The sequence below is a fragment of the Vespula pensylvanica genome, chromosome 11 (assembly GCF_014466175.1).
Source record: "Vespula pensylvanica isolate Volc-1 chromosome 11, ASM1446617v1, whole genome shotgun sequence".
Taxonomy (NCBI): Eukaryota; Metazoa; Arthropoda; class Insecta; order Hymenoptera; family Vespidae; genus Vespula; species Vespula pensylvanica.
Window position 1 is genome coordinate 4,540,297 of NC_057695.1, and position 21,107 is coordinate 4,561,403.

Below are 21,107 nucleotides of genomic sequence, written 5' to 3' on the forward strand. Positions count from 1 at the left end.
AATCAAGATTGATATCGTTTTTCATTTTTTTTCTGTAGAACATCGAAATCATCGTCAGACGAATGTTATATTCTTTGTTTTTTTCTGTTTTTTCCTTCTATTCCTTTATTTATCACGTTAGCAAGCGTATTATTAGTAAAAATGGAAATAAAACATACTTAAATGAATATAACATAATTAGTAATGGTCAGTAATAAAAAATAAAATTCGTCGTTATGCATCATTTGGATGTTCTAATTGCTCGAATGAAATATACGATTTTTGAATTTTTCGATTAGGTAACTCCTTTACTTTTTTGTTTTCTCTTTTTTATCAGTCAATTCATCTGTAATAAAATTGATAAGTTATAACACTTTGAAAGATTATATGCCAAATTTTCAACTAACGAAAAAAGAAGCCAGTTTAAAGCGGATTAAATCGTATTAGCAAAGAACGAAATGCTGCGCAGTTCTTGGTCAACCATACGGAGCATATAGTGTTCTTTTTAAAACCAGTTCCCCTCCACCCCAAAAAAAGAAGAACGGTCCCTACTATTAACACACATAAACACCTGCTTAGAATATCGCTTAAGAAATTCGCTATCTTCTATGCGGGCGTTTAACTCACTTGCTTCTATACGCAATTATATACACTTATATTTTCATATATCTATATATATATATATATGATATGTTGTATGTATATATATATATATATATATATATATATATATATATATAAGGAAAAGTATTATGTCGTTAATACCCAGATAGTTGACGCGACGTTAAAAACAATAGAATTAAGGAAAAAAAATATATATATGTATATGTATAAATAAAAGCACAAATTACATTTGTGAAAAAAACAAGAAAAAAGCTAGAGATAAAAATGATTTAGAACGTCTCTTATCGATAATAAAAAGTTATAAACATTTCAAATTAATCTCGAGCAAAGAAACAATTTATTCATCGATAATTGGAACATCCTTGATATAAGTATTGAGTAATGTTTACCAATATGGTATTATGAAATGATATAAAGAACGATACTTCTGCTTTCGAACGATACTTCGTTATTTCCATGCGTTCGTTCGACAGAGAAGAGAGGCAGAAGCAAAAGGAACTTCTTTTTTTTTCCTTTTTTTTCTGGCGTAACTTCAATTGTTATCTTACGTTAACTTCCGGTTCCGTTACATCATACGACCGATCGCTTACGAGTAGCACATTACGAATGGAATTCGCGTAAATTGCGATCGTTACACGCCAACGATCGTTCGTAAAAGAGATCCATTTTTTGTTTTCATTTCGGCGACGATACAATAGCCGAGGCAAATTTTTGTTGAGAAAATATTGCCGATTTCGCATTTATGTTAAAACCATTAACGATTTCCTTGAATTCCTATCGATAGCGATCGAATTAGCATGAAATTAACGATCTTCATGCTACTACGTAAGAGTATTCACGATAATAGAAGCTGTCTTTTTTTCCATTTCTATTTTTTTATTCATCTTTTTTTTTGATTTACAATTAAAGAAAAATTCATTTATTACTAACACGATGTGATTACGATAAAAATGATGAGACTTTTATAGCGATTAAGAACAAAATATGATTGCATTGTCGTCATTTAACGATATATCCTTATAAAAAAAGAAAAAAGGAAAAATAGTCAGGTCTATAACTAATTTGGATTGTACCGGTAAAATTAATGTATATACAGTAACAGGGAAAATTAGACGATAAGTGCCATTCGTTGGAAAGTACCGCAAAATTATCCGTTTAGAATTCTTTAGGTATTATATATATTTCCTTCTAACTGTTTTTACTTTCCCTGGTAATTATGTTGAGCCAGGATAAAAAGAAGTATTCTTTTTTAAATTAATCTTACGTCATATAATAACAAATGAGATATCTTTAGAATGCAATAATCGTGTCATTGTCGAAATTAAATCTCGAAGGATTATTCTAATAAAATAATTATTTGGATTAAAGTTATTATTATTTTTTTTCTCTATGAGGGATGATTGTATTGAGTTATTATTATTATTATTGTTATTATTATTTAGATCAAAATTCTCGAAATTAATTTGTAATGGAAAGTTTTGAAGGAAAGAAAAAGAAAGGAACAAAATTTTCATTAAAAATTGATGATTGAAGAGGTTACTTGAAGACGAGACTTTGTAAAACAGCGACGAGGTGGCCGAGTGGTTAAGGCGTTGGACTGCTAATCCAATGTGCTCTGCACGCGTGGGTTCGAATCCCATCCTCGTCGATCCGCTTTTTGTTCCTAGGTTTTCGCTCAAAATATATTCAAATTGATATATATAGACTTTGCCGTTCCGGAATTCCATAAAAGGTCCGCGATTATAAAATTTCCGAAAGAAAATATGTTAAAGAAAAGTTCTCGATAATTGTCTACGTATGGTAATTCGTCCCTATCGATAAGGTAGGAAACTCGTGCAGTTTGTATCTGTAGTTACGCGGATATAGTAGAAATCATTCTTACAGTCTCCTCCTTATCGACACAGTTTACCGATTAAAAAACATTGTCCACCCGTGTACTATGCCTTAGATTCAATGTATATCGTTGTAACAGTCTATGGTAAAAATTTTATTTCTAATTTTTTTTTTGTACAAAGTTTTATCTAATTATTCTAAGGTCTTTTGTAGTGGCTTATATTAATTCACTTATCTCTAAGACATATCTGTTCGTAATCTCTCGATAAAACGGATATTTCTAACGAGATTCTATGCATATATATATTACGTAGCTCATTATGTAACTCTGGAATGTGCTTTCTGTCTTTCAGGTTGTTACTTTTCGTTCTCATGGTCTTTTCGCACGAAAACATTCTTTGTCTTGAAACACGTTGAGGAAAAGAAATGACGTTAGTCGTTGCGACCTTAGCTTTCTCATTCTTAATCTGGGAAAACATGAAGTACTATAAATAAAAATAATAACATAGCGTGGGAATAATTAAATGTTAAGTTAAATGGATTTTCCGCATTTACGTCAATCTTTATCGATAGTTTTATGTCGAAAAGAATATGCATAGATATATAACGTAATATCTTGCTTGATGAGAATTGAAAGGAATAGTGCTTCATTTTTATATATGCAGTAACGACAACGATAGAATATGAGGTTTAAAAATTGAGCAATGAAATGACTAAACATTTAATCTAGTGACGTATCTTTTTCTCTCTATGCATTCGTTCAAACATACGAATATAGTGATCAAGCGCACAATGTCATACGATATGATAAAACTAGTTCACATTCTGTCTTATCGACGGATAAACTCTTTTCTACTAATGTTGCAATAATTCTGTTGATATGTTCGCTTGCTGTCCAGTAGTGCCGACAATTTCACGCTATGTCGTTTCTTAGAGAGAATGTTCATGAAAGAACGCCATTGTTAACACCGAGTAAGTTTTTTGATTATCGTATATATACATACATACATACGCGTGTGTGTGTGTGTGTGTGTGTGTGTGTGTGTGTGGGTGGGTGGGTGTAAGTGTATAGATCGTATGCATTTCCGGTATAATAGAAACTTCCTCTTATTGTAGCATTAGATTGATATCTCGAAGAAAATCTAATATACGGTAGCGAAAGAGACTAGTTGTCTATGATAATTGGATATCGCGTTTGTGTCATCTTTCATTTTTCAAATAATCATATCAGACTCGGCATAATGTTTCAACCTTCTCTCTTTTGCTTATTTAATTTCCATATCCTATGACTAATCATTGAAACGAATCACATAGAGCATGATTTATACTTCACGGATAATTCATATTTTTTTTATCGATATTAGCGTATCCTTTCTTACGAGTACAGTTGCCTTCTTTAAGTGTTTCTTGTCAATGATACAGTTCCCAAATATCTCTCTCTCTCTCTCTCTCTCTCTCTCTCTCTCTCTCTCTCTCTCTCTCTCTCTCTCTCTCTCTCTCTCTCTCTCTTCCTCATATCGTACTCGACGAGAGATAAAAGACTTTACTTTGCTTATATAAGCGCTATAAAAATATTACTAAGATTTAAACGAGCTCGCGATTATTTGTTTAAGAGTGTTAATCTCTCTCGGGTTCGATATTTTTTTACAATAACTGCGATCTAAGGAAGATCATTTATGGCATGAATTTAACAAAATTGGATGACGATTGCGAAGATTTTGCCTATAATAAAATTTAATTTGCGTATGATTATTCTGTAGATATTGACCTGTTGATCTTCTATGATCTAAGATCTTAGAATATATTAGAATAATAGATAAGTTTTTTACGATTTTTTAATTATTAATCATAATTTAATTTCTTTCTTGTAATTCTTAAAATGTTAGATTTTTATATTAAAATTTTTTCTTTTCTTTTTTTTTTTTCTAACGTGTGTTTTATTTCTTTTTTTTTTTTTTATGGAAAAGACATAAATATATTTTAATTTATATTATTATTATTATACTTGAGTGTTATAAGTTACAAACGAGAGTTATTTCATAAGCAGTCGTGGCCGAGTGGTTAAGGCGTCTGACTAGAAATCAGATTCCCTCTGGGAGCGTAGGTTCGAGTCCTACCGACTGCGAAAAGGTGTGAATTTTTTTTTTTTTTGTTATAATTTATTTTTTACCTTTGTCTTGAGCTCATCCACTATTTTCTTTCTTATTATTTTTAATGAAACATGGAAAATAATTCTAGAAAAAAGTATAATGTTTTAATCATTTTTCTTTATTACAGAACATAGTTACGATTTTATTTCTAACTATACTTTTTTATTTATCGAAATCATAAATTATTAGTGCACGTCTAAAACTAATTTTTGTTAAAAAGAATGTTGATAAAGTATTGACAGTAAATTTTTATATATTTATATATATATATTTTTTATGGTATGCACAAATATGCATAAATATATAACAGACTTATATTGTACTTGTTAAATTATTTACAATCGAATTAAGTGATGAATAATATAGTAAGAACAACTTTGAATATGACGTTCGAAGAAGAATGCAGCTTATGTTCTTGCATACATTGTACTCTGATGTCTTCGTTTCTTATATGAGATTTTTATCGACCGTGAAATATGAAATAATAAACACGTTGTGTTTAGTATTTTAAGATAAACAATAAATGTTTTCTCACGATACATCATCCAGGTTGTCGTATTCTGTAGTCTTTTTCAGTCGTATATTTGAAATGTTATTATCTGACAAAGAGCGAGTAATCGTGCATCAATCGTTTTATCGCACTTCAAATCCATTCTAAATATCTCTTAGCAAAGAAAGTTTATTATTAGCTTATACCGTTCTAATCGTTAAGCATGTCTCAGTCTTTTCACGTTTCTCGTGACAATAACTTCTCATTAATTACTTCCGCCTGAAGTTTTTTTTAACATTTATTTAAACGTGTTTTTTTATTTTCATTTTCATTTTGCTTTTCCTTTCCTTTAGTTTTAATTCCTAACAAAATATAGGATTTATCGCGGTGGTGTTTTAATTAATTCGTCACAAAGATATGGTTGTGTGTACGTAAATATTTTTTTTTAATTTTGTTAATTTTGTTCGCTGAATATATTTAAAAAATATTATTTTTTATTATGTATGAAAATATCGTGAATTTTGTTGCTTTTTTTTTTTCCTTTAAATTTAATAATTCTTTTCGTTTGTCAAAGGGAGAAGTTCTATCACATCGACTAACATCAAGGAAATCCTTGTTCGAAGGATACCGATTTTAAAATGGTTGCCAAATTACAACTGGGGGAAATGTTTGCAAGATATTTTGGCGGGATTCACAGTTGGATTAACAGTCATACCACAAGGTATAGCTTATGCAACAGTCGCTCTTCTTCCACCTCAGGTATATTGCTTATCATTCTTTTTGTAATTAGATAAGAAAATAATTTATCAACGTTTTTAACATATCTCTGTAAACATGAAATTTGCGTCTTTTTATTATTGAAATTATAATTTTTGTAAATTACAGTATGGGTTGTATAGCAGTTTTATGGGATGTTTCGTATATCTAGTGTTTGGTAGCACAAAAGAAGTAACCGTGGGTCCTACGGCCATAATGGCTTTACTATCTCAACATCATGTTAAAACATTAGGAGAAGATATTGCTGTAAGAAAAATTTATATTTTATCGAATAAAATTAATTTTCCGATATAAATTTTCTGATACGAAATATTTTTGTATAAACATGAAGAAAATCATCATAACACGTTTTATATTTTATAATAACGTTATAATCCGTTTTGCAGGTTCTTATATCTTTTTTATCAGGATGCATAATAACAGCAATGGGAATATTACAGCTTGGTTTTCTTGTCGATTTTATAAGCATGCCAGTGATTTGTGGTTTTTCGAATGCTGCAGCGATCATCATAGCAGCTTCACAATTAGGTACACTTCTTGGTATAAGTGGTAAAAGCGATTCCTTCATCGATTCGATCTCTAAAATAATTAATCACTATAATAGTATTACATTATGGGATACTCTTCTTGGTGTAACAACGATAATACTGTTAGTATGTTTAAAGGTAAGTTAAAAGTAAATCAATAATTTCTAGTATTACATTAATCCTAACATATTAGATTTCAATTTGAGTTTCGACTTGAAGTGGATCGTAAATCTTATCAATATTATCTATATAATCATAATTATTATCGTCAAATTGATTTCAAAGAAGCTCGACTTATATAACAAGATTTTTTAATTAGATTAGTACATAAGAAAATCATTTTTTAATTAATTCAGAATTTGCCTGGTAAGAAGAGAGGTACTACGTTCCAAAAAATTATGTGGCTAATCTGTTTGGCAAGAAACGCAGTGGTCGTTATCATGGGTATAGTTTTGGTTTTTGCTTTATCTTTATATGACCTGAAACCTTTCAAGATTACCGGGAACATCACAAAAGGTCTACCGCCTTTCAGTCCACCACCATTTTCTATAGACACCAGCAACAAAACCTATCATTTTCCTGAATTGATTCAAGAACTTGGTAGTACTATCGCATCGATACCATTGATCGCTATTTTGGAAAGTGTCGCTATAGCTAAGGCTTTCGGTATGTTTAAGCGAATTTAATATTTATAAAAAAACAAAAATAAAAAAAAATTAGAGAAAAAATGAAGAGTAAAATGAATGAAAACGTCGCGTAATGAGTTCTATGCGATAAAATTAACTTATACACTCTCTAGCGGTTTTATAAATATTTGATGAAGATATAAGCAAGAAAGTAGATCACAAGTTAGTAATAATGCAAAACTCACTACCATATACGTTATTTATGTATATGTATCTACATAGTTCCGGATTATAGACCAAGAACGTGTTATCGACTTTAAAATGCATTAATAATCGAAGCAAAGGAAGGCAGGTACTTGACACGATTGTATTATCTTAAGTGAAATCAATTGAAAGATTTGCATATCATAGAATCTTTTATAATGTCAATTATTAGTATGAGAGTGATTGTACGAAGTATTTGTGAAAATTAATCTTTATATAATTTTTTTCCTTTTTCGTTAAATATTATTAAAAAAAAGAAATCTTGTGTTGAACTAATTGATATGTCTTTTTTTTTTTAAATTCTGTTATAGCAAAAGGAAAGACTTTGGATGCAACGCAAGAAATGTTTGCGGTTGGACTTTGCAATGTTATTGGAAGTTTCGTTAGATCGATGCCAACGACCGGTAGTTTTACAAGAACCGCAGTGAACAATGCATCTGGCGTGAAAACTCCAATGGGTGGTATAATAACCGGTCTTTTAGTGTTACTAGCATGTGGACTTTTAACTTCGATCTTCCAGTTAATTCCAAAAGCCACTTTAGCTGCTGTAATAATTGTTGCTATGTATTACATGTTTGAAGTGGACATATTTTCAACTCTTTGGCGTACGAAAAGTAAGAGAATTTTCTTTTATACCTGTTGCATTTAACAAATTGAACGTTATTACGGATAATATATTTATAGTTTAATGCGTTTGTGGGTTCATAGGAATTGATCTTATACCTTTGATAGTTACTTTGATATGTTGTCTGGGTCTTAGTTTGGAATATGGCATGATAGTTGGAATTGTTATAAATCTTATTCACCTTCTTTACCTTGCGGCCAGACCGGGTCTATTGATCGAGGAACGCGTTGTCGACGATATGACCGTTTTATTCGTCTTGCCCAAGCAATCGTTGAGTTTTCCAGCTGCAGAATACTTAAGAGAACAAGTGTTGGAGTGGTAAGATAGATAAGATTTGAATTTCAATTTTTAGGATGTACTAGAATATCGATTTATATTGTTTTTGATACGTAGGTGTCATAAATGTACCAAAAGTATACCTGTGATAATAGACGGACGTAATGTTCTGAGAATCGACGCAACAGTCGCCAAAAATCTTACTCTACTTCACGTTGATTTGGAAACTAGACAACAAAAGTTGATCTTTTGGAATTGGTCGGAGGAAATGAAAAGTATTTTGACAAATTACGATTCCTCTTTGTCATTATCATTTAAAAATTGTGGCAGTATACTTCAGATATTTACGAATACGGTGCTCTGAGGAATGCATAAATGAATATTAATTTATTTCTATAATTTATTTATGGATAACGCACAATGTTTAGTTTTATCAAAATTCTATAATAGGACTTGTCTATAAGTTAACGTATCTACAAAGAAATAAATCAATGATACGTTATCATCGGATGATTTGGTCGAATTTCTAAGTAGAAATTCAATGAATCTATCTGTAAATATCTCTGCAAATATTCGTCAAACGATAATATTGCACGAATTAACGACCTGGAAATATTAAAAATTATTATATTGTAATTGATCGATGCAATTCACAAGTGAACGTTAAACTGTATTTCGACGGAATTGTATCAATGATCCAAAGCAATGTTTACGAAGAGATCGATCAATGATTTTGAAAAATCTCAATCATCATCATCATCATCATCATCATTATATTACATCGAATACTTAAAGATGAACAAAATCACACATCTAATAAGTTGTACAATTTCGACTAAAAGAAAAAAAAAAAAAAAGAAAACAAAACAAAACAAAAAAGAAGAAAAGAAAAAAAGAGAAACATTAGAAAAATGTTTCGTATTTTTGCTAGATTCGTATAAAGCGCAAGCGCTCGATTGTAGAGTGAAATTTGAGCGGGCGCGCGCATCTTAGGTATAAGGACCAATCAACGTAGACGATTAAGTAGAGGGTGCTTCGATCGATGTCGCTATTCGTTGCGAGCGTGCGCCTAGCTTTCGAGGAGGCCGATAGAGCCTAAGAGAGAGCTTTCGCATCCGCGACGAAGGAGCGAACGAACGTATCCTAACCGGCCGGACTACTTATTGTCCTTTGACTACTCGTGGCCAGTGTTTCCTTTCTGTGCTGTTTTCTATTATTTTTTCTATATCAACTTTTACTTCCTCCTTTTTTAATATCTCTCTTTCTCTTTCTCTCTCGTGTTTTATTTTTTACTGTATTTAATTCGAATACCAAAAAAAAAAAAAAAGAGGGAGAAGAAGAAGGTACACTCGCTGATCAGACAAAGAAAATTTCTAAAGCTCTCTCTTGCACTTTCTCTCTCTCTCTCTCTCTCTCTCTCTCTCTCTCTCTATCTATCTATCTCTATCTTACATTCCCTCTCTCTCCCTTTATCTTTCACTCTCACGTTCCATTTTTTATTTCTTTTCGTTGGTGGGTGTCACTCATCGATTCGTACCGAGAGTGTAGTTCACTCTCTCACCAGGGACGGTCGATGAAAGAGAATGAAGGGAATCAGTGACAAGAGGAAAGAGGATGACGCTCATACGACATTTGTACAAAACGAACGCCCTTCATTCGGACGATTTCGCTCTTTAAACGTGAGTACACTCACCCTTAACGTGTGTCCAACCCTCTCGAGTCTTTCAACTCGCCTCGAAGATCGTCGATCCGTTCTCTGTCTTTCTCTCTCTTTTTTTTTCTTCTTAATATTATTTTAAATTTAGACGTAAGCTTTTTGTATTTTTAATTTGTTTATTACGGAAATAAGAAGTGAATATGTTTATACAGGTAGATTAGTTCAAAATATATCAATTATGTGGAATTATTTTTATAGTTATTTTCTTGAACGATAATGTGTCTCGCTTTAAAAAACTTTAATATTATTATTGTCTTTGTATATAAAAAGAAAAAATGGAAATACGATATAGATAAAAGTAACCAATATTTATACAACGATACGTTTAAACAAATTTTATTTTTAATATATCCTTTTTTCTTTTCCTTTTTATGTGTTTTTTTTTTTTTTTTTTTTTTTTTTTAATTCGAAATTCAAATGAGTGATCGTTCTGATCATAATAATATTATTTTATTTCGATACAATTAACGTGCTTTTTAATCACAATTCTTTAAATTATAATTATTTATTAGTTTTTATTTTTCTTTCTACGTTACACAAACAAAAGGCTAATCACCTCTATCTTTTTCTGTGTTGTATTCGTTGAAACTCTATAGTCGAGATGTAGCTCGAGATGAAGTTATCAAGATGTTCGAAATTAGTTGATAAAATTCGAAAATTTCATTTAATTTTCTGTATTATTATTCATGTGAATATTATTTGTTTATTTGTCTATCTTTTCTTTCTTTTAAATAACAATCAGAGTCGTCGGTATCATCTTTTTGCTTTTTTTTCTATTTATAAACAATCGTAAAGAGGGTGAGCGAACCAGGAGTTTATTTTTAATTTTCTACATAAAATAATATTCTATTTATTAGCTTGCCGAAGATAATCGACATTTTATCGTGCCGTTGTTAAAGCGTTCTGTCAGGAATAAGTATTGTGTGTGCTCATAGCAGAGAGTATTTAACTATGATAAGACTGACATTTTGTAATAGACCAAAGTATCGACATTTAAGCCTTGTTTCAAAAGAAAATATAGGATGCGTTTGATTTTTTATTTATGTCAAGACTTTACTTTGAAATGAAAAGAAAATAAACTACGTTCTAATCGTCCAAATGAAGTAATGAAGTTACGGATTTAATATTTTATGTTTTCTTTTTTGTTCTTTTTTAGTTAACTTTTATAGAAAGAACAAAGACTCGATTAATTATTTCTTAATTATTGTTCGCTTTCGCTCAGACCTTTTGTTTATTTCAAAAATATATTCCTGAAGCTTTCTAATGATAGATATATGTGTGTAATAAGTATAACAAAGTAATGCATAATTTTTAATATTATATACTAAAATATAGTATATCATTATAATACAGTATTGTATATCATATACATACTATATTATATTATGTATATATCTTTATAATGTACTACTATATTATATCTCATAATATACAGCAACGATATACTATAGTATATTTTTCATTATAATATATCATAAGATAATAATAAATATAATATGATATATAATATTAATGTACATAATATATAATTTCAATCGATGGTATCAGCAACAAGTATCACAGGAAATATATGTGTTACATAAAAATATATAGAAATTATATCTTATCAAAAGGTATTATCAGGCATAAGACATAAATAACGAAAGAAATCGTTAGCAACTAAACCTCATTCGGAATTCTCAAGTTTTCATCGTCGGTAAAAATTCACTCGTTTAAAAATGTCTTTGTCGATAAGATATATGTACGAAATCAAATTGTTACATTCGTAAATGTGCATAAATTCAACTATGATATGATAATAATTGGTATGTATTTAAAAAGTACTTACAGTTTCATTTCTAACGTTTTACTACCGCTCATGTCGCGTCACAAAATAGTCGTAACTTCAAAGAGATAAAAGAAAAAAAATCATACAAGGAAAAAAAACAAAATCGAATTTATTTCAAAGTATATAATCCTTCTTTCTTTCTTTATTTATTTCAGAACATTATACCGTCCTCATGCTTGGCAGCAATTTTTCTGGGTCTCCTTTAGGTATGTTTTTTATTAAAATATTATACAATAAAATCAAATAAAGGGAAGGAAAGAAAGAAAGAAAGAAAGAAAGGTAGAAAGGAAGGAACGAAGCCATATTTTTAAACATAAAGAACCAATGAAAAGCCTATTCTTTTACTCAATTTCGAAGTTTTCTCGAGTCGTTAGAACTATTCTAGCACGGTATATGCACGAGCATACATACGTCTACACACATACGCGCATACAAGAAACTTCTTAAGAAACGTTAAGGTACTCTAGTTGCATTTTAAAGGGGAAAATCAATACTTTGTATGGAGCGGTGGACGTGCGAGTTAAAGAAATCTGTTTTAAGAACGCGGGTATACATACTTCTCGACAGGGAAAACTAATTTTCTCAACGGTGCGTGACTTTTTTCGTAACATACTTGTTATGTTTCAACGAAATTAAAAAGGAACGTGAATATCGTTACAGTACTAGACGAGAAACACAAAATCATAATATAATAAAGAGGAAAGGCAAAGTTGTTTTTAAAAATATTCTAACGGCGTTTAAAACTACGTCTGTTTGTCGTGTGAAAGTAATAAAAGAAAAAAGACATTTACTTTTTACAAACAAACAAACAAAAAATAAAGAACAAGACAATTTTTTGACGTTGAATTAAAAACATAGTTCGGCATTAGTTGCTTCCTATATATCCTATATTGTTTTTGTTTTTCTTCACGTGTCCGCTCCGTGACAAGTCATTTTAACGTTAGTCTTCGAGCAAGTCGTGTCCGACAACTTCCGGTGTACTTACGTTGTCCATAAAATAATGTATGATTCATCGTCGTTTTAAATATCTATTTTAATTATATATCGCGTGATTATTCTTGTTAAGATCCTTGAATTCTAACACTTGTTTATATATTAATTTTTCTTTTTCTTTTTTTTTTTTTCTTTAAACTAATATCTCATTTACGTAGAGCTGTACGAGCATGGGTGCCCGACGATTAGGCTACGGTGGGAGTCGAGGAAACGCCGGGTTACTGAAGGAAAGGGCAAACCTGTCCTTCATGCTGGTAATCATGTTCTTCGCCGTTTTCGGTTTGATCGTTCTCACAGAGATATTTCTGATCGACGAAAGACGCGGTGTAAATCTCAGCGGTACAGGTGCATTAGGTGGTCACAGAAACGGACATCGTTTGGCGGCGGCACCAGATCGTCCGGATTACGGAGAGATCGGAGTGAGTTGGATAAAAAATGTTTATCATCTTGGTTTTTATTTATTTACTTTTCCTTCTTCTTTTTCTTCTATAAATCAAGATCATAAATCTAGCTTCTTTAATGCCACTTCGTAAAGTAATTGTAGTAAAAAAAAAGAAGAGAAAAAGAAGAAAAGAAAAGAAAAGAAAAGAAAGAAGAAGTAGGACCGTCAGGTTAATAGGGAAGATAATCTAGAATAATTGCATTTGAAAATCGTAAAAAGAGAAAAAGATAAAGAAGATATTTTCCTTGACAAAGTCGTTTAATTAACGAGAAGCAATTCCGAGATGCAAAACAGAACTCCTAGCAGTTAAAGAATAAATTATAAAGTTTCGAGTTTGCTTCTTCTTCTTTGTCCTTTTCTTTCTTTCTTTTATTTTTGCTTTTTTTAAATTTTATTTTTTATCTCTTCTACTATTTCTTCTTCTACCACTACCACTACTATATCTCCAACATACAGGAAATCTATCCTACGAAAAGATATCGCGTTTGAACTTCGAGAAACGCGAGTTTTCTATTCAACGATCCTACCAGCCGGTAATCCTCTAACGTTTCCTGTCGGAAGTGAGGGAAAGCTTAGAAAGGACTTTCGAACTAATAGCACCTAGGCTCAACTTTGTACTCGGCCTCTCTTTCTGAACTATTCTCTTTTTTCCTCTCCATCTCTTTCTCTCTCTCTTTCTCTTTCTCTGTCTCTCTGTCTCTGTCTGTCTGTCTGTCTGTTTGTCTGTCTGTCTGTCTGTCTGTCTGTCTCTCCCTCTTACTCATCTACAAAAAATAAAAAAAGTAGAAGCGAGAAACTTTATCTTCCATCTCCTCGCATCACCCCTTCTTCTACATCGATTTCTCATCCCTTTCGAACTACTTGCTAGGATATTTCGTCCTTCACTTTGATTTGCGACAAAGATTTAGATAAAAATCGTCCTTTTATTATTTTATATACACGATTGTAAAAAGGAGAAGAACAGAAAAAATATAATAAATATAAAAAAAAAAACAGAAAAAATGGAATATTTCTCATGGAAAAAATACATTTTTTTTATGTGATGATGATGATGATGATGATGATGATGATGATGATGATGGTGATGATCATCATCATTGTTGTCGTTGTCGTCGTCGTTAGATTTTAAATTAGAATTGATAGCTAGATTTTCATAGAATTCAATTTAAAACAATTGTCGGCCATTTTTCAATTGTTAGTGGGCGTGTAAATTCTATCAACAGAGATAAGATTGACAATGTATGATTGATTCTTTTAGATACACGTTTTTTTTAAATACAATAGTTAGAGATTTATCTACGTTTTATCAATGTTGATCTATCGTCGTCCGATAATATTCTTTTTCTTTTTTTTCTCTTCTTTTCTCTTTCCTATTAAATACATAAACGATCATCGTCATATACTCCAATATCGAGTTATCTTTTAATCGTTTCATAGGCTGAAGACTACGTCGGCTTAAAGGGTACCTTCGATGATCATATCGGTTTATTGGTTCACGGTGAGGAAGGCGGACAGAAGGCAGCGATTCACGCAGATCCGAGGGTCCTACCAAGCTTACCACCTAGTTTGGAAGCTCGTTTACCGCAATTAGACCAAAGCTTGAGGGTCACGCATGCCGAGTGGTTACCAGTTACCAATACCAGGTCCGTCGAATTATATCTCTAGGAGAAAAAATAATGTTCTGTTTTTTATTTCCTAAATACTTGTGTTTTTCGTGATATCTCTCGAAATAATAATTTTCATCCGGTACGTGACATGTCGTTCAATAATTTTTCTCTTCGAATTTAATTTAACACGGTCTATAGAAATATCGAGAAACAAAAACAAGGAAAAGGAAAAAACGAGATAAAAAATTGGGTCAAATTAAAAATCAATTACTTAATTCGATATTTGCTTGCAAACAAGAATCTCATTATCACTCAATGAGTCAAATCAATTTTGTTTATTTTTCTTTATTAATATCTTCGAAGATATACCTTATACCTTACGTATTTTGGAGCAAACTCATTTACAGATTCAAATTCTTCGTTTATTCGGCATACTACGATGATAGAGTAGCTGGTAACAGTGCATCTGGGAAAGTTAATAAGGGGATAGTACGAGTAATAAGTGCAACAAAAACTCGAGGTCCGGAACGAGTATGGTGCAGACTTTGGTATCGTCAGCAAAACAGTGGGAATGTAACGGCCTCGGTAACAGTTGCTGCTAAAGTGAAGGTGAAATTCGTTTATTTTGTCGTTTCTCTCTCTCTTTTATCCATTTCTCGCAATCATTCCTTTCATCTCAACTGTATGATATGATTTACAGGTGATCAGAGAAAATTGGAATTTGAAATATAGCGCCTGCTTCGTTATCTGCCCTTTACCAAAGGAATCGATCATGGCTGACAGTATACCGGAAGCCGTTAGCGTCGTAGCTAGATTAAGAGCTTCTCCAACCAATCGAATCCTCGTTTTGAATCGACCTGAGGATAGGTTAAAGGACAGAGAACCATTAGCAGTTTGTGTGAAACCTTTGCATTACGATTACAATCGGGTATGTGATAAAGAATCGATTATATTCCTAAATTCTTATAATTGATGAATATATACATTTCTGTAGGTATTGCAATTGGTAGAATTTATCGAGCTCTACAGATTACTTGGTGCAACTCACGTTACTCTTTACAACGATACCGTTGGTTCCGAAACTGATTGTGCCCTCAAGTATTACGAGAATAAAGGTCTTGTAACTATTTTACCTTGGCACCGTTTGGATATGATATCTCAGCGAGAGATACGAACGGAAGGACTTTTCGCGGCTTTGAACGATTGTCTTTATCGGTCCATGTATAAATATGAATACGTAGCGCTCGTCGATCTCGATGAGTTCATCATACCACGTCACAATGACACCATAGTCGATCTTATAAGGTATGATCGCGTACGAGGGCGGGGCGTTCCAAAAGTAATGAGAAATTGAACGGTTTAACGAATGTTTACTTTCAGGTGGATGAGCAATCGTATAAATACCAAATCAACGGGAGCTTATTCCTTTCAAAATGCATTTTTCTATTTACAATGGGCGGACGATCCGTTCGTAGTGATGAGCAAAACACCGACTGAAGCTGGCCTGATCACGTTAAGAAAAACTAGACGAAGAACCAAGTTACATCCACACAAGCAACGATCGAAATACGTTTGCAAGCCTCAGGGAGTCGTTGAAGCTGGCAATCATTTCGTTTGGGAGTTCATACCTGGGCATGGTACATTGAACATGCCTTTGGATGCTGCTATATTACATCATTATCGAGTATGCGAGTTTGGTGGCGATGATTGCGTTAAAACACCTTCGGTGGTCGACAGAACGGCCTACAAATACAAGGATAGGCTAGCAGACAACGCCGATAGAACTTGGATAGAGCTTAGTAACGAATGTACCTTGCCTGAATTGGATCCCGTGCCAATAATGACGCCACGAATAAAAACTAGTCCATTGGGGAAGTCAGTTAGGTAGCGAAAGACTGTCGTTGAAGTCCCATGGGACATTAGGAATTTTACCGGCACGCCGAGGGTCGCCAGGACCTATTTTTACAATTATGGTAACCCTTGATCGATCGATTAACAAAGTCGACGGATCTTTCGTGGGAAATATCTGATCAAATTTCATCAGGGTAAATCGTAAATACACCCTTTTACCCTGTTGGCTTACATACGTCCGGAAGCTCAAAATTTATTCTTCCGAGTTGGATACGTTCGAAGGATTCATTATATATCCGTGATAATACTGACCGGAGTAATTGAGTTGGGAATAACCGAGATGATATCGACAGATCGACGTTACCTTCGAGGTCCGATCGAAGAATTTCAATTCGTTCGTTTCGCGAGATTATACATATAGGGGTGTTCATTCGGTGAAAAGTGGATCAACAATATTTTTCTACGTGGACTCAAAAAAACCGGGTCACCCTACACGTCGTCTCGCGTTTATTTTATTATCCGACGTCTGATTATTTGTTCTCGAAGCTTTTTTCACTGTCCTTTTATTTATTTATTTTTTTTTTATATCTCTATGTGCGCTTTCGAACGTTTCATCGAGTTAACACCGGCGGCAGTCAGGATTCTATTTTCTCTTTTTTTTTTTCTCTTTTACTTTCATGGATCCAATACTTTCTGTCTATCGTTCTGAAATTATAATTAGCAAGCAAACGAGGATTACTTGATAGACTGCATTGAAAGTTGAACACGCCATCGCTTAACCAAACTGCATTCAAATAACACTTTTAGCCTCTCTAAATGTTGCACGATAAATACAATAACTATATTCAAAGTTAGACAAAGTATCAATAATAGTACACAAAATGTTCTCGAACGAATCGATTTTACTTTCACTGTATTTGTACCTGTTCGTTAGATAGAAAGTATAATGATCCAAAATATGCGATAGTAAATGTCAATGATAATCTGCTGCCTGTTAGGTCTTGAACGTATATCGTATAGCTAATATCTTTTTTTTTGTTGGACACCCGTGCTATACTATTCATTTACATACCCATAAGATTAATTATTTCAACAAATGCTGCCATTGAGATTATTATCGCAGAACATTACTCGATTACTGTTAACTATTTGCTGATGCTGTTGCTGCTGATAATGAATTATATCGTTGTAGAGAAAAAAATCTTTAACAGAAGACTGTTAATTCGGTAGTTATGGCCTAATTTTTTCGGTCTAAGGTCTTTTAACCACATTGGCAATAAACCAATACACCAGTTCAACATTTTAAAGATCCTTTTCTCGTTTCGATAATTATCAATTATTTCTTTCATTTGATCATGGAAAAATAATATTTCAAAAGATTTAGAATATTTTTTATTTTATCATCTCATTAGTGATCAATTTTATACCATAATGATAAACGTTGAAAGATTATTGTGAATATAGATCATGAAGATTATAAGTTTCGCTCGTTTTTTTAGTTCAAAATATCCTCTTCATTCTTTCTTTATTTTGTTTCTTTTTTTTTTTTCGAACGAGCGCACTCAAAATCCGCACAACGTGTTTAAACGAACTCCCTATGCATATCCATAGGAACAATATCCGACGTAGACGTAGTTAATGTATGTACAATGTGTACTTAGAAATTCTTAATATTAAAGATCCAATAGGAGAGTATTATAGAAAAGAATTATAACGAATTATCGCTAATTATTTGTATCTCGGCATTGTTCATTATCAACGAATGCATTGCTCGTCGAACAATCATAAATGGATATTATTATCATTATTAGTTTTTTATTATTATCATCATCGTCGTTATTATTATTATTGAAAATTATGCGAATTTTTTGCCTCTATATTCTACGCTATATGTAATATCTATGGAATAGGTGTACGATGGTACCTATCCTTTTCTATTTTTTCTCTTTTTATGATACACACCAAATAAAGCTAAAGAAAATTACCGATCAGAGAAACGATTCTGTTGATTTTGTTGAATCATCGAGATTAAAATTGTTTTCAATTAAAAATCTTCGTCGGAATGATCGACCTTGCTGACGGATCGTTTATCTTGAACAACCTTGCGATCGAAATTTCCTATGTCCGTTCCTCTCACAGAATTTAAAAGATCATCGTCGTCCTCGTCGTCGTCGTCATCGAGATCTCCATCGATAAGTAAATCGCTGTCGCTATCGAGCGAGCCAGCACTGTCATTAGATTCCAAAATTGTTCCTCGTTGGCGACCAGACATGCTACCATAAATTCGTCGCTGAGATATTTGTGTTTTCGACATTTTTTCTGTATCTGTAATGATTGGTTTTGCTCGATTAAAATTCATGTTCGACGAGGAATGTAAAAAAGATATCGAGAAAAAGAAAAAAATATTCTTTTTCTATTTATTTTATTCGTTTAACCTGTTTTTGTATGAGCACCCTGTTGCATAGCTTTTTCCACATTTTGTTTCTCAACATCGCCAAGAGTCAATCGAGATTCTTGAAGACTTGTCCCAAATATTAGATCATTTCCTTCGACCATGCTTTCGAAGCTTACATCCTCCGAACGCAATTGTTCCAGCTTCCTTTTAGTTTCCGCTTGTCTAAAACATATACGAAAATTAAAATCTCTTCTTTTTATTAATCTTTTTCCATCGTTGCACTTACCGTTTCTCAATTCGTTCCTGTTCAGCCTTAGCTGCATCCTCGTGCAAATGTTCCAGATACGAGAGATATCGAAATTTTTGTAAATAATCGTCGTATAACATTCTCAATTCGGCTTCAAGTTTTTCATACTCTTCCATAAAAGCAGGACGAACTTTTCTTAAAGTTTGCAGTCTCTTTTGATTTCTTTCTAATTCTGATCGACGTCTTTCTATCCTTGTATCAAGACTTTGCTCTGTATCCTTTAAATAGGAAATAAGTATTTAAATACAAAAGATTAAATGGAGGATTATAGAAAAAAAAATCAACGATCACTTTAATTTTTATTAATAACAATAATATATTGATTATGCTTATTTGTTAAAATTGAATATTATATAAAACGTATAAATATATTAATATAGATGTTACGAAAATTTCGCGGGCATTTCGCCATCTTGGAACAAAGTAATAAGCCAATCACAAAATGATACATACACACACACACACACATACATACATATACGTAAACTTATAGGTATACGTTTACAGTACTTCATAATGTAAATATTTATACCTTGACGTTGTCGATTTGTTTCTTTGTATCTTCTATCTCTTTCCTCATATTCTCTATGACGTCCTTCAGAGCAGTTTCTATCTCAGCAGTATCAAATTGTCTACCAGCTTTGTTGTTTCTAATATCACGGAGTTCAACTTCTCGACCAAGAAGATCAAAAAGCGTTGCTCCATTCACAGTCAAGAGACTAGCTAATTGCCTCGTCGATTTTAATTCATTTATCTCGTCGGAAATGTTGAATTCGACGATCTTACGACCATCAGTTTGATTCATACTCTCGCTACCACGATTTTGAGCTTCTTGTAACAGGTTAGTTATTTTTAATAATTCTTGTACAGCATAACCGTCAGCTTGATATAGTTTTTTCGTATTTAATTTTACGTTAGTATTTAATGCCTGTATAATCATTATTTCATTAATATATAATGTACATATGCGTATGTATACACATATATAAGAATAATCATCGATAATTTTATTCGTTTTTATTACGATTAATATTTTTAAAAAATGTTTGGAAAAGAAAAAATACAGTTTATTGCGCCACTCAATGTAATGCTCGATTCTGATTGGTCGAACAATTAATTATTCCTCTGTGTGGTACTATATTTTACAATTGTCTATAATTATTTTTTTATAGTTGTAATTAGTATAAGTAAATAATTACCATGAATTCGGCAACACTACGTATTAGAAAAATTCGCTCTTCCTCGGTGTTGTGCTCGCAGGTTATGTCTGCATCCGGATCAAATCTTTTTACGAGCCAGACTAAAATTTCTGCTACTAAAGGAAAATTTGGAGTACGAAAATTCGCAATGGATATTAATCTTGGATATCCAAGTACTCTCATTGTCTCCGTAAAATCTATAGAATATCATACGAAATTGTCTATTAATTTGATATTAATATTTTTTTGTGTACTTATGTATATATATATATATACACGATGGAGAATATGTATTTGTTTGAAAATAATGTGAAGTTACATACTGCGTAATTCTCGAAAGGACATCTTTTTCTTTCTTTTTATATACTTTTTCGAGGAAGAAATAATCGACGACAGAGGTTAACTACACGCAATCCTTTTACGAGGTATTTCATAAGTATTTTATTCAGCTTTGTTTTCATTAACGCGGCATTCGTTACCATGACGATTACCATAAACCTAACCTAACGTTAACTAAAACTTTGCATTTGTGTGATATAATTATATACATGTGTGTTTATATATATATATATATATATATATATATATATATATAGA

The 21,107-nt window shown here is 32.1% G+C and overlaps 4 protein-coding genes and 2 non-coding genes across 8 annotated transcripts in view; 5 read left to right on the plus strand and 1 right to left on the minus strand.

Annotated features, from left to right (window-relative positions):
* The first annotated feature begins 2,169 nt into the window (after positions 1-2,169).
* Positions 2,170-2,251, plus strand: Trnas-gcu. Its single transcript has one exon. It is a non-coding gene; the product is annotated as a tRNA-Ser (tRNA).
* Positions 2,252-3,217: 966 nt separating this feature from the next.
* Positions 3,218-9,442, plus strand: LOC122632926 (sodium-independent sulfate anion transporter). Its single transcript, XM_043820250.1, has 8 exons — positions 3,218-3,408; positions 5,651-5,835; positions 5,962-6,099; positions 6,240-6,518; positions 6,737-7,046; positions 7,582-7,884; positions 7,979-8,213; positions 8,289-9,442. The coding sequence occupies exons 1-8, from the start codon at positions 3,357-3,359 to the stop codon at positions 8,533-8,535; spliced, it is 1,749 nt and encodes a 582-aa protein (XP_043676185.1). The 5' UTR covers positions 3,218-3,356; the 3' UTR covers positions 8,536-9,442.
* On the plus strand, positions 4,480-4,561 carry Trnas-aga. The gene has a single exon. It is a non-coding gene; the product is annotated as a tRNA-Ser (tRNA).
* On the plus strand, positions 8,428-18,317 carry LOC122632927. Of its 2 annotated transcripts, none has more exons than XM_043820252.1 (8): positions 8,428-8,446; positions 11,872-11,922; positions 12,868-13,128; positions 14,589-14,794; positions 15,166-15,367; positions 15,459-15,686; positions 15,753-16,063; positions 16,139-18,317. In XM_043820252.1, exons 3-8 carry the CDS (start codon positions 12,880-12,882, stop codon positions 16,644-16,646), a joined length of 1,704 nt encoding a protein of 567 aa, XP_043676187.1. In that variant the 5' UTR covers positions 8,428-8,446; positions 11,872-11,922; positions 12,868-12,879; the 3' UTR covers positions 16,647-18,317. The 2 variants fall into 2 exon arrangements, with proteins under 2 accessions (XP_043676187.1, XP_043676186.1); XM_043820251.1 differs by lacking the exon at positions 8,428-8,446 and adding an exon at positions 9,560-9,850.
* LOC122632928 (clusterin-associated protein 1) lies at positions 17,245-20,976 on the minus strand. The gene is made up of 6 exons (XM_043820253.1): positions 20,834-20,976; positions 20,511-20,707; positions 19,844-20,239; positions 19,291-19,529; positions 19,045-19,226; positions 17,245-18,934 (listed from the first exon to the last, which is right to left on the minus strand). The coding sequence occupies exons 1-6, from the start codon at positions 20,853-20,855 to the stop codon at positions 18,654-18,656; spliced, it is 1,317 nt and encodes a 438-aa protein (XP_043676188.1). The 5' UTR covers positions 20,856-20,976; the 3' UTR covers positions 17,245-18,653.
* Positions 20,015-21,107, plus strand: part of LOC122632920 — a 34,836-nt gene continuing 33,743 nt past the window's right edge. Inside the window, exon 1 of one of the 2 annotated variants that reach the window (XM_043820242.1) lies at positions 20,015-20,152. The gene's annotated coding sequence lies outside the window, so the exon portion shown is untranslated. Of the gene's footprint in view, positions 20,153-20,813; positions 20,936-21,107 lie in introns of those variants that run through there. The other variant, XM_043820243.1, reaches the window with a different exon arrangement.